General features: G+C 47.4%; 1 protein-coding gene across 1 annotated transcript; it reads right to left on the reverse strand.

The window, feature by feature from the left end:
- Window positions 1-7,536: 7,536 nt before the first annotated feature.
- LOC125523431 (ras-related protein RHN1-like) lies at window positions 7,537-9,165 on the reverse strand. Its single transcript, XM_048688466.1, has 6 exons — window positions 8,974-9,165; window positions 8,548-8,805; window positions 8,320-8,368; window positions 8,145-8,218; window positions 7,933-8,026; window positions 7,537-7,816 (listed from the first exon to the last, which is right to left on the reverse strand). Exons 1-6 carry the CDS (start codon window positions 9,013-9,015, stop codon window positions 7,716-7,718), a joined length of 618 nt encoding a protein of 205 aa, XP_048544423.1. The 5' UTR covers window positions 9,016-9,165; the 3' UTR covers window positions 7,537-7,715.
- Between the last annotated feature and the right edge of the window lie 3,975 nt (window positions 9,166-13,140).

Here is a 13,140-nt window from a genome sequence, read left to right on the forward strand (position 1 = left end):
TTTTATTTCCCCTTCTGGAAACCACATCAGGGCTGGCTTTTTAACCACTTCTATAAAATTGGAGAATCAAATTCATTTTATCCGTACATATGCTCTAACTATACAGTTCACAACGCTTACATGCTTAGCGTTCTAATTACCCATCATTGACGTTAGTTATAAACACATTGAGCCACGCTATATAATTTTTTGGCGCAAATAACATCTTACTAAATATTACTCCCTCCGTCCCATAATATAAGACGTTTTTTGACTCTAGTGTAGTATTAAAAAACGTCTTACATTATGGGACGGAGGAGTAACATTCAACTAATATTGTACCTAATATTAACTAGCATCCAATATTCTACAAATACCAACATGCAAATAATATCCTATCTAATGCCAACATGCATTCCTCACAAAAAGAACGCGCATTGCATTCACACAATTACTAGTAAGAAAATAAAGCTCGGTTATTCATGAAAAAGAAATGTGATGCAGTATTAATCTTCCAGCTTTTGACTACCTAAAGGCCAATGAGACCCAACACTGACGATAGTAACTTGGTCGTCTTAATTCGGTCATTTTGCATGGTGGCAAGGAGAAGTTAGCCGAGTAAGAGTACTACTACCTCTCTCTCAGTTTACAGGGCATGCGTGTATCCCTAGGTCATCAATTTGACCAACCTAATACAAGTCATATATTACAAAACATACACCAATATAAACTTCAGATGTTCTATTTTCAGACGGTATAATTTTTGTGTTATATAGTTTATATTAGGGGGATAAAACTAGCAACCTAGTTATACGCAGGCCCGTATGGCAGGCAGATGCAGCCTGTGCGATGGCACAGGGCCCCTAAAATTTTGGGGCCCCAAAACATATCTTAAATGGCAATAAATAGTATTAGTCAAGGGAATATCCAAGCAACACTTCATCTCCTGTAAAACATTCCAAGTACCAACGCTAGCCAGTTCTAAATTCCAATGCAAGCCACTACAGAAATACAAGTGCACACCTTTCTCTTGACCTCTCTGTCGACTTAAATAACTACTCCGTCCCACAATATAAAACATTTTTGTAAGCTATAAATCACCGCTAAGGTGGATTATTATTGAGAAGATTATGTTTATAGTATGCTAAATATATAATAAATCATCCCTCCGTCCCAAAATATAAGACACTTTAGCAAGCTATGTTAGTTTACAAAACGTCTTACGGAGGGAGTATTTTTCTATCTAAAGGGCCTCATTTCGTGCTATTTTGCACCGGGCCTCTGAATTCTCAGGTACGGCCCTGGTTATACGCGTAGGACTTGTAAACTAAACGGAGGTAGTAGTACAACTCACGAGTCACAACCATGCAGGGTACTCTCCATCTGATGAGCGGATACAATGTACTACCCCAAGGAGTATAGTTTTTCGTCTAAAAGCAAAGCTAATGTCTTGGTGTGTTTTTTTACCAAATCCTTTTTCTAGTAGTACTATCATACGGATAATTCAAGTGTTAACATCATATACCACCGTTTTAAGTGTTAACATCATATATCTCACTTTATAGTCTCTGATAATTTAAGAAGCAAGACAAAATTCATCGTTCTTCATACGGCTTAACGGTGAAACAACCTTGTTGCTACACCATTTACGATCTCATCACATTATTCAGTTGAACATGCCATCCAATCGTAGCTAATTAGTTTCCATTTTTGGGAGGAATGTATGTGCACTGCTGGCACTTGCACGCCCCCGCAACACACTCGCCATATCCGCCGACCCACACACGGTCGATGCATGCCTGATTGCAGCTATTGTTATCACATGGCTTTGGCGACGGGATAATGCTTGTCGTACAAGGGATTCCTCCAACGCCCGCTGACGCCCTCGTTACCACATCTGCAAAATCTCACCATGAGGAAAAGGGAAGATCAGAACTTGGCCATTCTTTGTTTGGACAAAATTTTGAAGCAACGCAGTACATCAACAAATGGGTACCTGATGCTAGGGCAAGGAAGGCGATCGCCAAGAGCAACATATGGCTAGTCCTCATCTTAGATACTTGTTGTATTGATGGAATGACTTGTCGATCGTTGCTTTGCTCTGTGAGTTCTGAAGGAAAACATCACGGAGATGCCATTTTATACTGGATTTATGGTATTATTAAAGTACAAGATTTGGTTATGATTAAATGTCATGATTATTAGTCTCCAAATATTGTTGCCCTGTAATAATTACCATCCAATATTACTACTCTGTGTATATCTTCTTTTTTTTGGTTGTAATATTCGTTTCGTTTTTGTTCTGACAGTACAGTATAGATATGTCACGGTTCAGGGTGTTCACTGATTTCGACTAAGCCGTGGCAAACCTTGTATTATTGTTCCAGTCACCATTTATTTTCAGCTCTTGCGGAGAGAGATAAATATTATGGGAAAGAAGATCGATATGACATGCGGACCCATGTAGTCAGTGAGAGTAGAGAGTGATCCCGGCCGAGATCATTATTTTTCTAGCATGACAAATTAGTCAAGACCGGCTTAGGGTTCAGATAGACCAGGATCAAAGACTGCAGAGTGTCGATTTCAGGGCATTGAAGGTTTGGGTTTGAGTCTGACGAGGGTTTAAAACAGACTTTACTCGATAAAAAATTACAAAGGGTGTACAAAGGAAATGAAAAAGAAAACCTATGAAACAGGCATCGTCACAAAAATAAGACGATTGGACGCTTTCCTAGCCACTTGTATGTAGATAATGTTCTAACGTGCCGCTATTTACGACGAGTGGATCATTCTTATACTTAACTCACCTCTGTGCTATAAAAGAGAGTAGGTGGAAACATTAACATATCTTTTCGCTCATTCCTTTCCTTGCTAGACTACATTCCTTGGGACACGCGCATGTTGCTCTGATGCATAAGTGTGACTCACTGGCACGGTAGTGCTAAAAAAGGACTCCCTGGCATAGTTGCAATTTCATGAAATGTTTAATTGCAATTTTTTGTTCAGATTTGCTAATTCTGTAGACGAGTTAGTGATGTCTCATCTAAATTGTCGTCCACAGGATCTAGGGTGTTGACATTCGTGCAAAACAAATTGCCGCGCGTCGCTATGCCACCCACGTCACTGTTTGTCGGGCCCTTTTCTCATTTTGGGTCGCATCGACGTATGTCCGTGTGTCTACATCAGCCGCTATTTGTGTTATGTGGCCGTCATCGTCATCCCTCTCTCACCGAAGCAGGCCCTAACTTATTATTGTACACAATCATGATCTCGTCATGCTAAGGCCTCACAGCACGACCACCAAAATAATAACCGTCGTCAATGAAGAGAAGTATAGATCGAAAAGATCGAACATGTAGACAAGCAAACAAAGTCTGGATCCAAACAGATCCACCGAAGAGCAGTCCCGCCTGAATTTTGCGAGATCAGCCGAAGACACAATTCCACACACCGTCCGACTGTGCTAGACGCATCACCAGAACAGGGGATGGGCGGAGAGAACCTTATTCCATCTTCAGATAGTCATCATCGCCTCGTCTTCCTGAATAGGACACAAACCATAAACCAACATACAAAAACACCTAAAAACCAGCTCTGCTACACTTACGGGGATTACTGGGTAATGACGTTATGTGATGATGTGGCAGCCTTTAACTCGAGATAAATGGGGCGCAGGCTCACCCTAAAATTCAAGGGGGGGGTGACTAGTGGACAAGGAAGATTTTATATGATACGTAAAATGATTTCGTAGGTCTAGCATTTTTGCCTAAAAACGGAGGAAGGTCCCTTTTGTTGGCAATGGTCAGAGTCCACCGCGCTTCTCAATTAGACGGGAGAAGATATTGTTTTCCTAAAAACTAATATATCCACTCTATTTGAAATGGAGAAAGTATCGTAGAATCTGCAGTTTAGCCCCTACCGGAATAATGTACCCACAAATAGTACACCACCAATTCTTTCTTCCCATGAAAGAAAGAGGACCCTTTGGCTAGGGTTTCTCGTTCCTCCCGCCGGTTCTGCCATCGGTCTACCTCGTCTCCTGTGGTCTTAGGGCCATGAAGGCGTGGTGGATCTCGGCCCTTGCCGGCGGGAGGGCTCCGTTTTTATGCTCTTTTGAGTTTTCTTAGGGTTTGTTACCTGTTTAGAGAGGCGAGGCGACGGTGGCTCTCTTGAGATGGAATAAGATTCTCCCCGCCTAGTCCCCGTCCCGGTGGTGTTTCTAGCATTATATTATCGAAGGGCGTGTGAAGATTTTCTTCGGTGGATCTCGCGGGATTCGGTCGGTGTTTGTCTTCGGTGGACCCACGTGGATCATGTCTTTGTTCGCCTGCGTTTGTGGGTCTACATGTTGGATCCTTCCAATCTACTCTTCTTTTCATCGGCGACGGTTGCTGTTCTGGTGTGTTGGTCCTATGAAGCCTTAGCATGACGATTTTTTGATTGTCTACTACAACAATGTTTGCCCGACTCCAATGAGGAAGGGGCGAAGAAGGTGGCGCGCCTTCGGCTCACTTCAGTGCTAGTAGTCGTCGCTAGGTGGTCTACAGAGGTAGATGCATTTTTTTACTTTTGGTGTTCTTTGTACTACCTTGACCGTTAATGAATAGATTGAAAGTTATCCATGCCAAAAAAAAAGTTATCCTCACAAAAAAAGAAAAAAAAAGTACACCACCATAAACCAAATTTCACATGGACATCACTAGTTCACAACATATGTACAGCAAAGTAGTATTACCGCAGTTCTCAAAAAAAAAGTAGCAGTACCGCAGAGTGGCAGATGTACAAGACGCAGCATCCTCATCCTCATTCTTTTTTACGGGACGCAGCATCCTCACGTTAGCCGCTGGACGAAACGTGTTCCATATAAAGGCGTTTTGCACAGGAAGACAATGCACAGCACGTTTCCTACACTAGTAGACATCAATATAAATTGTCCCGTTCCAAACACTGGCTAGTACACGGTTGGAAGAGCGTCTCCTTTGGTTTGAACGAATTTCATAGAAATTCTTTTTTAACACAATTTCATAGGAATTCTATAGTACATGTATCTTATAGGAACGTTTTCTTTAGAGTCTTTTGATTCATAGAAATACATTTCTATCTTTACATAGGATTGATTTTTATCCTTCACATTTTAAAAAAAATAACATAACCTAGACTCAATGAAAAATTTTATATATAAAACCAAATGATATCTTTTTTTTTTCTACACGCATAGAATTTAGGATACATGTCATCTCCAGTAGCGAAGCCACGCTTAAGCTGGGTAGTCATTTGACTACACAACATTTTGCAAAACCTATATACATCAAGTAGAAATCATGCCAAAAAAATCTTATAAATGCATGCATCTCACTACACAACATTCAATTGACCACACATGATTCGATTCCTGGCACCGTCACTGGTCATCTCTATGATATTCTTATCCGATCTTATGAACCAAAGGAAGCCTTATTGAAAGATTAACGTATAGTTTTCAGAATAATTAGGCAAATCTGATCGATCTAGTCGAGGCCCTAACCGCCGCCACACGATCGACGGGCGTCAACGATGTCCGTCTGATCGCAGATCGATCGGGTCGGAATCCTCCCCGAATACGAATTATATGGGAATCGGCGAGTCCCCCGGTCAATATAAGCAGGAAGGCACAAATTAACCGTGGCCAGGCCTCCTCGTTCACGATCAATACCCTGTTTTAGCCCTGCGGATCGATCGATCGATCGATAGAGCATGGCCATGGATCAGCAGCGGTCGAGGCAGCAGTACTGGTCCTTGTGGGTCGAGGGCGACAAGGAGCAGACGGTGGCGCCGGGGCCCAACGAGCGCCTCTGCGTCACCGGCGCCTTCCTCGTCGGCGGGCAGGGCGTAGCGGACGTCTGCGCCGTCATCAACAGTTCGTGTGGGGCGGACTGCGTCCCGCTCGCGTCGCTGTCGGCGGCGAACCCGTGCGTGGAGACATCGGTGGTGGTGTACCAGGGGGAGGAGTGCTCCTTGTTCGTGATGCCGCAGGGCGGCCCGGCCGCCGTCCGGTTTGACGGATACCTTGTCGCTCTGCCGCCGCCGGCGGAGAAGGTGGGAGAGGCGGCGACTCCCGTGGACAACGTAGGGGACTGGTACGTGCGGCTCGAGAGCGGTGACAAAGAGAGGTTTACCCCGAGGGCCGACGCGCCCATCTGCGTCACCGCCGTCTTCCTCCCGGACCCGGCTGACGCCGACAGAGGCGCTGTGGACGCCTACGTCGTGATGGGCACCGGGCAGCCCCTCCTACTCGCGTCGCTGTCGGAGAAGACGCCCCGCGTGGAGCTCCGGCCCCCGGTGGTGCTGGACCAGAAGTTCTCCTTTTCCGCGACCGGCCCCTGCAGGCCCCCGGGCATTGTCCAGTTCGAGGGTCACGTTCTTGCTCCGCCGGCTCCGCTGGAGGAGGAAGAGAACCACGACGAAAAGGCGGGGAGTTCCGATCTCGACCATGACAGCAGGGACGACGGCGAGGTCGAAGGGCCAGCGGCAGTCAGCGGGAGCGACGAGGAGGAGAAGGAAGAAGAGACGTCGACCTCCGAGGATGACGAGGTGGAGGAAGAAGAGGCGTCGAGTTCAGAGGATCACGAAGGGTATCAGGAGGAGGAGGAGGAGGAGAGCGACGGCGATGTCGGCGGACACGCGGCTACGGAGAGCAGCGCCGGCGGCGGCAACACGCTGCTGCACCGCAGGGGCAGGAATTTCGTCCCCAAGGCCCTGGGGCGGCCCCTTGGGGTGCTGGCGCCGCGGTTCGCCTTCGACAGGGAGCTCGTTCGACAGGTTGCGGTTGGCGTGCTCATCGGATTCTGTGTGTTCGTGTATCTGGTTGCCTTCTTCAAAGTGATGATCTCGATTCATCTCTCCACCTGAGTTATACTCCTTGATTTGAAGATATTACCGTGACAAATGTTTGTGATGACCTAGCATAAATTCGAGTTCGTCCATCATCCGGCGTACTAGTAGCTTTGGTTCTCGGTGTGGCATGTCAGGTGTTCGACAAAATGTCACCAGACAGGATAAACAAATAGGATGGGCATGGGATGAAACCGGGGTCAATTGGGTCGGGAGCGAAACTTGTCTGGTTTGAGAAGTTAAGGTGCAAATTGTGTTTTCTTTCACTAAAACAAATATGCACTCTATTTGAAATAATTTTAGCTATTTGTAAGTCACCTGAACATAATATTTGAGTAAGTCGATTTCGCGTGAAGGAAGCAACTGCCGGAGGGAAGGAAGGAGCAGCCGCCGGAGATGCCCTCTGGGTCTATATTAGAGCAGCGGGCGACCTCGGTGTCTCTAGAGTGGTAGGTGTTCAAGTTAAAGGGATGGCCGGGGGCAGCGTCGGCATGGCGGTGGACGGCGGTGGAGGGGAGAGGTGGGGCGGCGACATGCAAAACAAGCGGTCAGGTTCCTTCTTCAACCTCCTGCGCCCCACATTCGTTTTCTTCTTCAACCGCCCCACATACCATCTGCCGAACCGCTAGCCATCACCACGGCCGACGGCTTAAACGAATCGACTGGCCCATACTGAATTTTGACCACCAAAACGTGCACCACCTTAAACCAGATGTCATACCATTACCAGTTCACAACACACGCCCAACAAGTACAGTCGAGTCCTTATACGTACAGAGAGAGCGGCATATGCACGATGCAGAATCCTACTCACACCACACCTTCCCCTACCGCCGCCGGCGCGCGACACGCAGCGGCATCGTCGATCACCCGGAGCAGCAGAACCACCGCCCCCCGACGCCGCGCTGGCCGTCGTGCAGGACCATCCCGGCCGGATGGTTCGGCCGCACCTTCACCAGTCTCTCGGCTGCGGACAAACACACGTATGAGTACTCCAAGCGGAGCAAGCAGGCCGTCGACGGTCACAGCAAGAGATGAAGCCGATCACAGCAAGAGACGCAGGTAGAGTTTATCGGTTCTTGCCTAGCTCGTAGAAGAGCTCGCCGACGTTCTGCGCCGTCTTGGCCGACGTCTCCAGGAAGAAGAGGCCGTTCCGCTCCGCGTACTCCAGCGCCTCCTGCCCGCATTCATTCAGAGAAAACACAGAGACCGTGATGTGTTTGACTGACAGATGAAGCACCGGGGTTCTGAATTTTTTTTTGTCTGCAAATATGTCGTAAGTATGTACTATATACCTGTGTGCCAACCTTCCTCTTTTTTTCCAGATCGACCTTGTTGCCCACTAACGCCATCACCAGATGTGGGTTCCCTGTTTGGATCAATGTGCAGAAAAACCTAAGCACTGACACGCATTTTGAGTAGTTCCAGCGACGAGATGGAAGCACAGAGACGTGTTCAGTTATACCATACCTTGTCTCTGAAGCTCGTCCACCCACCTCTTTGCCCGGATGTACGAATCCTGACACCCACGCAGCGAAAAAATCGAACAGATTAACGGTCGAACACCAAGCAGGGCAGAGCAATTAGTTTCAGTTTCCATCATCAGACAAGACGCGATCGACTCATTCAGCACGGATTCAGAGAAGGTCGCTACTAAACGAGGTTTCCGAGGGGAAGAGAAATTTCTCTCAGTCTCACCATGCTGGTGATGTCGTAGACGACGACGGCGGCGGCGGCCCCGCGGTAGTACATGGGGGCGAGGCTGTGGTAGCGCTCCTGGCCGGCGGTGTCCCAGATGTCGAACCTGACGGTGGCGTCCTCGCCGCCGCCGCTGACGGGCAGCGCCTGCGAGAAGAAGGCCGCGCCGATGGTGGACTCCTGGCACTCGTAGTAGAGCCCCTTGGCGAACCGGACGACGATGCTCGTCTTCCCGGCGCCCAGGTCCCCCAGCAGCACCTGCACACGCACGCGCGCACGCACGCCGCAAATCGGATCACTCTCGCCATGAAAAGCAGCATGCTAGATCGATCGTTAATTACAAGCAGAAGCCATGGTAGAGATACAAGGTGGTCGGTGGTGATCGGAGAGAGGAACGAAAACTTCATGCCTGGGCGACGTACCCACCAGCTTGGCCTGGATGACGCTGCTCGGAGTCGGAGTCATCATCGATCTCGCCGGCCGGGGTCGAGGTAGCGGCGATGACGGTTCGGGTTGTTCACGTGTTGACGGTGGTGAGCGGGAAGAAGCATGTGGTTTTGCACGCAAGTTGCCGTGCGTGCTCACGGCGAAGACCGGTGGTTGTGCGGGCTTGTTGTATAGCTCTGGCCTCCGGCAAAGCGAGCTGCTGGTAGGTTCAGGTTCAAGACTGTTCGGTAGAGGTCTCTGCTGCGTGCGTTCCTACTACGGGCCGGGCAAGTCTGTGTGCTGTGTGCCGGGCTAGACAAGTGCATGGGCCTTCAGTAACATTGGGCTTTCGCACTCCCTTCATTTCCGGCAATCACGCCGCACTGCCCACGGTTACCAAAACCACCATGATAAGCCCTTTGGTGAAGAAGAGTTTCATCACTCATAAGAAGAAAAAATTGTTTTGGATAGTCTAGATTATTAGCCCCCAAGTGATCCGTTATCTCTTCGTTGATCAGAGCCCATACACACCGTCCCGTCGTGCAATTCAATAATGTCTACAACTTTAGTTCAAGTTACGGCTTCGAGGCCACAGTGGCGGCAATGGCTAGGGCCGTCTGATGATTATCATCAAGATAAGTGTAGATGGCATTGTAGCATGCACTGTCGCTAGCCGGTGTACTGACCGTGGTATGTCGAGATGTGGCAGGCAAATTCTTTGGGCTTGATTTCTCCTGTAAACAAAGTGATGGCGGCTATTAGAAAAACGTTGGAGCAATGGCTCCTCCCGAGGGTGGATCCTATTCCCCAAGTAATATGGGGAGTACAAGGCAAACGCGACCCTCCTGGCGCAAGCGCCCCGATATATGGGCGGGCCCATTTTTAATTTCGTGAACTTCTTTCAAATATGTGATCATTTTTCGAAATTTGAGAACATTTTCCAATTCGTGAACATTTTGGAAACCTGGGACATTATTCAAATTTGTGAACATTTTTGAATTAAAAGAATAAAACCAAATTCGACAATTTTTTTTAAACCTATTCGAGATTTAAACCTAGTTTGAAAAAATTTCGAGATCTGACCCTTTTGCTACCGCCAGGGACCATGGCGGTAGGGTATAACAGCCTACCGCCAAGGTCCCTGGTAGTAGGGTTGCATGCCCTGCCGCCAAAAACCTCCTAAGTATTGAACACAGTGCGTGCTCGTGCCTACCGCCAAGCACCTTGGCGGTAGGGTTGTGCAGGCTACCGCCAGCCCGGTTGGCGGTAGCGATGTTTCCTACCGCCAAAGTCTAGGCTGCTAGACCCTACCGCCATGGATTCTGGCGATAGCAAAAGGGTTAGATCTCAAAAAAAATTCAAACCAAGGTCAAATCTCAAATAGGTTTCAGAAAAGGGTCAAAACACGTAAATTTGCCACGGGCCGTGGCAAGTCTGTGTACTGTGTGCCGGGCCGGACAATTGCATGGGCCCTTAATGACATTGGGCTTTGGCACTCCCCTCATTTCCGGCAATCACGCGCACATGGCCCATGGTTACCAGGGCAACTAGTTAACGAGCGCTTCTTCGGGAGCCTCACAACGATCAGCGTCATTTGGCGCGCTCTCAGCCATTCGTCACGTGTCGCGTTTTAGGCGCTCTCTCCAATTTTTTTTAATTTTTCCGCGAGCATTTTCGGCTTCTTGAATGGATTTTTTCGGTTTTTTCCGACGTTTTGATTTTTCCCCGGTCTTTCTTAGCTTTTTCGATAAAAAAATTCACGGAAAAACGTGTTTTTTCCTTTTGCGAGAGTCATGGTTTTGCTTTCACGAGAGTCACGGCCGTCCCTCTTGGAAACGAAAAAAATGTGTTTTTTTGTTTTTCTTTTTCTTTCGCGAGTGTCACGGTTTAGCTTCCACGAGAGGCACGGTTGTGCTTTAGCGAGAGTCACGGCCATGCCTCTCGGAAACGGAAAAAAAAAGTCGTTTTTAGTTTTTTTTCCTTTCACGAGAGTACAGTTTTGCTTCCGCGAGAAGCACGGTTGTGCTTTCGCGAGAGTCACGGTCGTGCCTCTCGGAAACGGAAAAAACGTGTTTTCTGTGTTTTTTTCTTTCGCGAGAGTCACGGTTTTGCTTCCACGAGAGTCACTGCCATGCCTCTCGGAAACGAAAAAAACACATTTTATGTTTATTTTTTCTTTCGCGAGAGTCACGTTTTTGCTTCCGCAACAATCACGGTCGTGCCTCCTCGGAAACGAAAAAAAGGGTTTTCTCTTTTTTTTTCCATCCGCGAGAGTAACGGTTTTGCTTCCACGAGAGGCACGGTTGTGATTTCGTGAGAGGCACTGGCGTGCCTCTTTCGGAAAGGGAAAAAACCTGTGCTTCCGGTTTGATTTTTTCGTCCGTTTTTTAATAAAAAAAGTTCGTCAAAACCTATCAACATGGGATTAGTTTTGAAGATCTCGACACGAGGAATCCAATGGTGAAAAGCGGTTCGAGATTTGGACGCACGGTTTAAGAGATAAAACGTTTTGAATAAACGGATCTACGAAAAAAGGGAAAACTCACAAGTTGCGACAAGTGGCGCACATGCAGCGGCATTGTCGATCGCTTGTGCGCCACTTGTCGCGACCCGGGGAGGTTGGAGTGATCTTTGCAATGAATACTCTTTAACTAGTGATTTTGATGATAAACCCTTTGGCGAAGAAGAGTTCCATCAATCATAAGAGAGAGAAAAACATTGCTTTGGATAGTCTAGATGATTAGCCCCCAAGTGATCCGTGATCTCTTCGTTGATCAGAGCCCATACACACCGACCCATCGTGCAATTCAATAATGTCTACAACTCTAGTTAAAGTTATGACAATTTTATCTCTGCTTATGAGTGCCTACATTATATGAAAACAAGGAAATTGAAAGGAAACAGATTTTGTGCTTTAAAACTTGATATGATGAAGGCCTACGATAGACTTGAGTGGCCATATTTGAAGGCAGTAATGCTGAAACTAGGTTTCAGTCCTCGGTTCACCGAAACTATCATGAGGTTTGTGACCTCTGTATCTTTTCAGTCATGTTTAATGGAGGCAAGTTAGAGGAATTCAAGCCAACCCGGGGCTTACGGTAGGGTGACCCCAATTCGCCCTATCTTTTTCTGTTGGCGGCAGAAGGCCTCTCGTCTTTGCTGAAATATTCGGTCCCAGGGGAGAGTATCCATGGCATTCAGGTAGCTCCAGATGCTCCACGTGTTAATCACCTCCTTTTTGCTGATGACAGTTTGCTCTTTTTCGACGCTACACCCGAGATGGCATCACGGGTCAATGTATTGCTTCAGAGATATTGCAATGTGTCGGGACAACGTATTAATAAAGACAAGTCGTCAATCTTCTTCAGCAAGGGGTGTTCTGAGGACTTGAGGAAAGAAGTTATGCAAGTCTTGGATGTAAAAAATGAACAACTATCAGAGAAGTACTTAGGGCTCCCTTCGGATGTTGGAACAGCAAAAGATGGATCCTTCAAGTACCTAAAGGACAGGATTTGGAAACATGTCCAAGGGTGGATGGAAAAGGCCCTTTCGGTGGGTGGCAAAGAAGTTCTTATAAAATCCATGGCGCAAGAGATACCTACATATTCAGTGGCGTGCTTCAAGCTACCGAGGGTTCTGTGTCAACATATTAACGGCTTGCTTCGGAAGTTCTGGTGGGGATCTAAGAAGGGAGAAAGGAGAACTGCATGGGTCTCATGGGAAGTCATGACGCAACCAAAATTTATGGGAGGCATGGGCTTTCGTGACATCGAGCTTTTTAACTTAGCCTTGCTTGCTCGTCAAGTCTGGCGCCTACTGCAAGATCCTGATTCGCTAAGTGCACGCATATTGAAGGCAATTTATTACCCTACTTGTACCGTTCTGGAAGCCGAGCTGGGAAGCAATCCATCTCAAGTCTGGCGCTCTATACATGAAGGGTGTGACACCCTTAAATTGGGAATCATCAAAAGGATAGGGACGGGAAGCGAGACGAGTATATGGCATGACAACTGGAACTGCGAGATCATAAACTACGGCTGGTGTGCCCAAAGACCCCAAACCCGCCGCAACTAGTGTCAGAGTTGCTTGACAACACTACTGCGGGCTGGAATATTCATGTTCTGGATGAGCACTTTTATGCAATGGACAAGGAAGCGATACTGAATA

Source organism: Triticum urartu, chromosome 7 (genome assembly GCF_003073215.2).
Source record: "Triticum urartu cultivar G1812 chromosome 7, Tu2.1, whole genome shotgun sequence".
Lineage (NCBI taxonomy): Eukaryota > Viridiplantae > Streptophyta > Magnoliopsida > Poales > Poaceae > Triticum > Triticum urartu.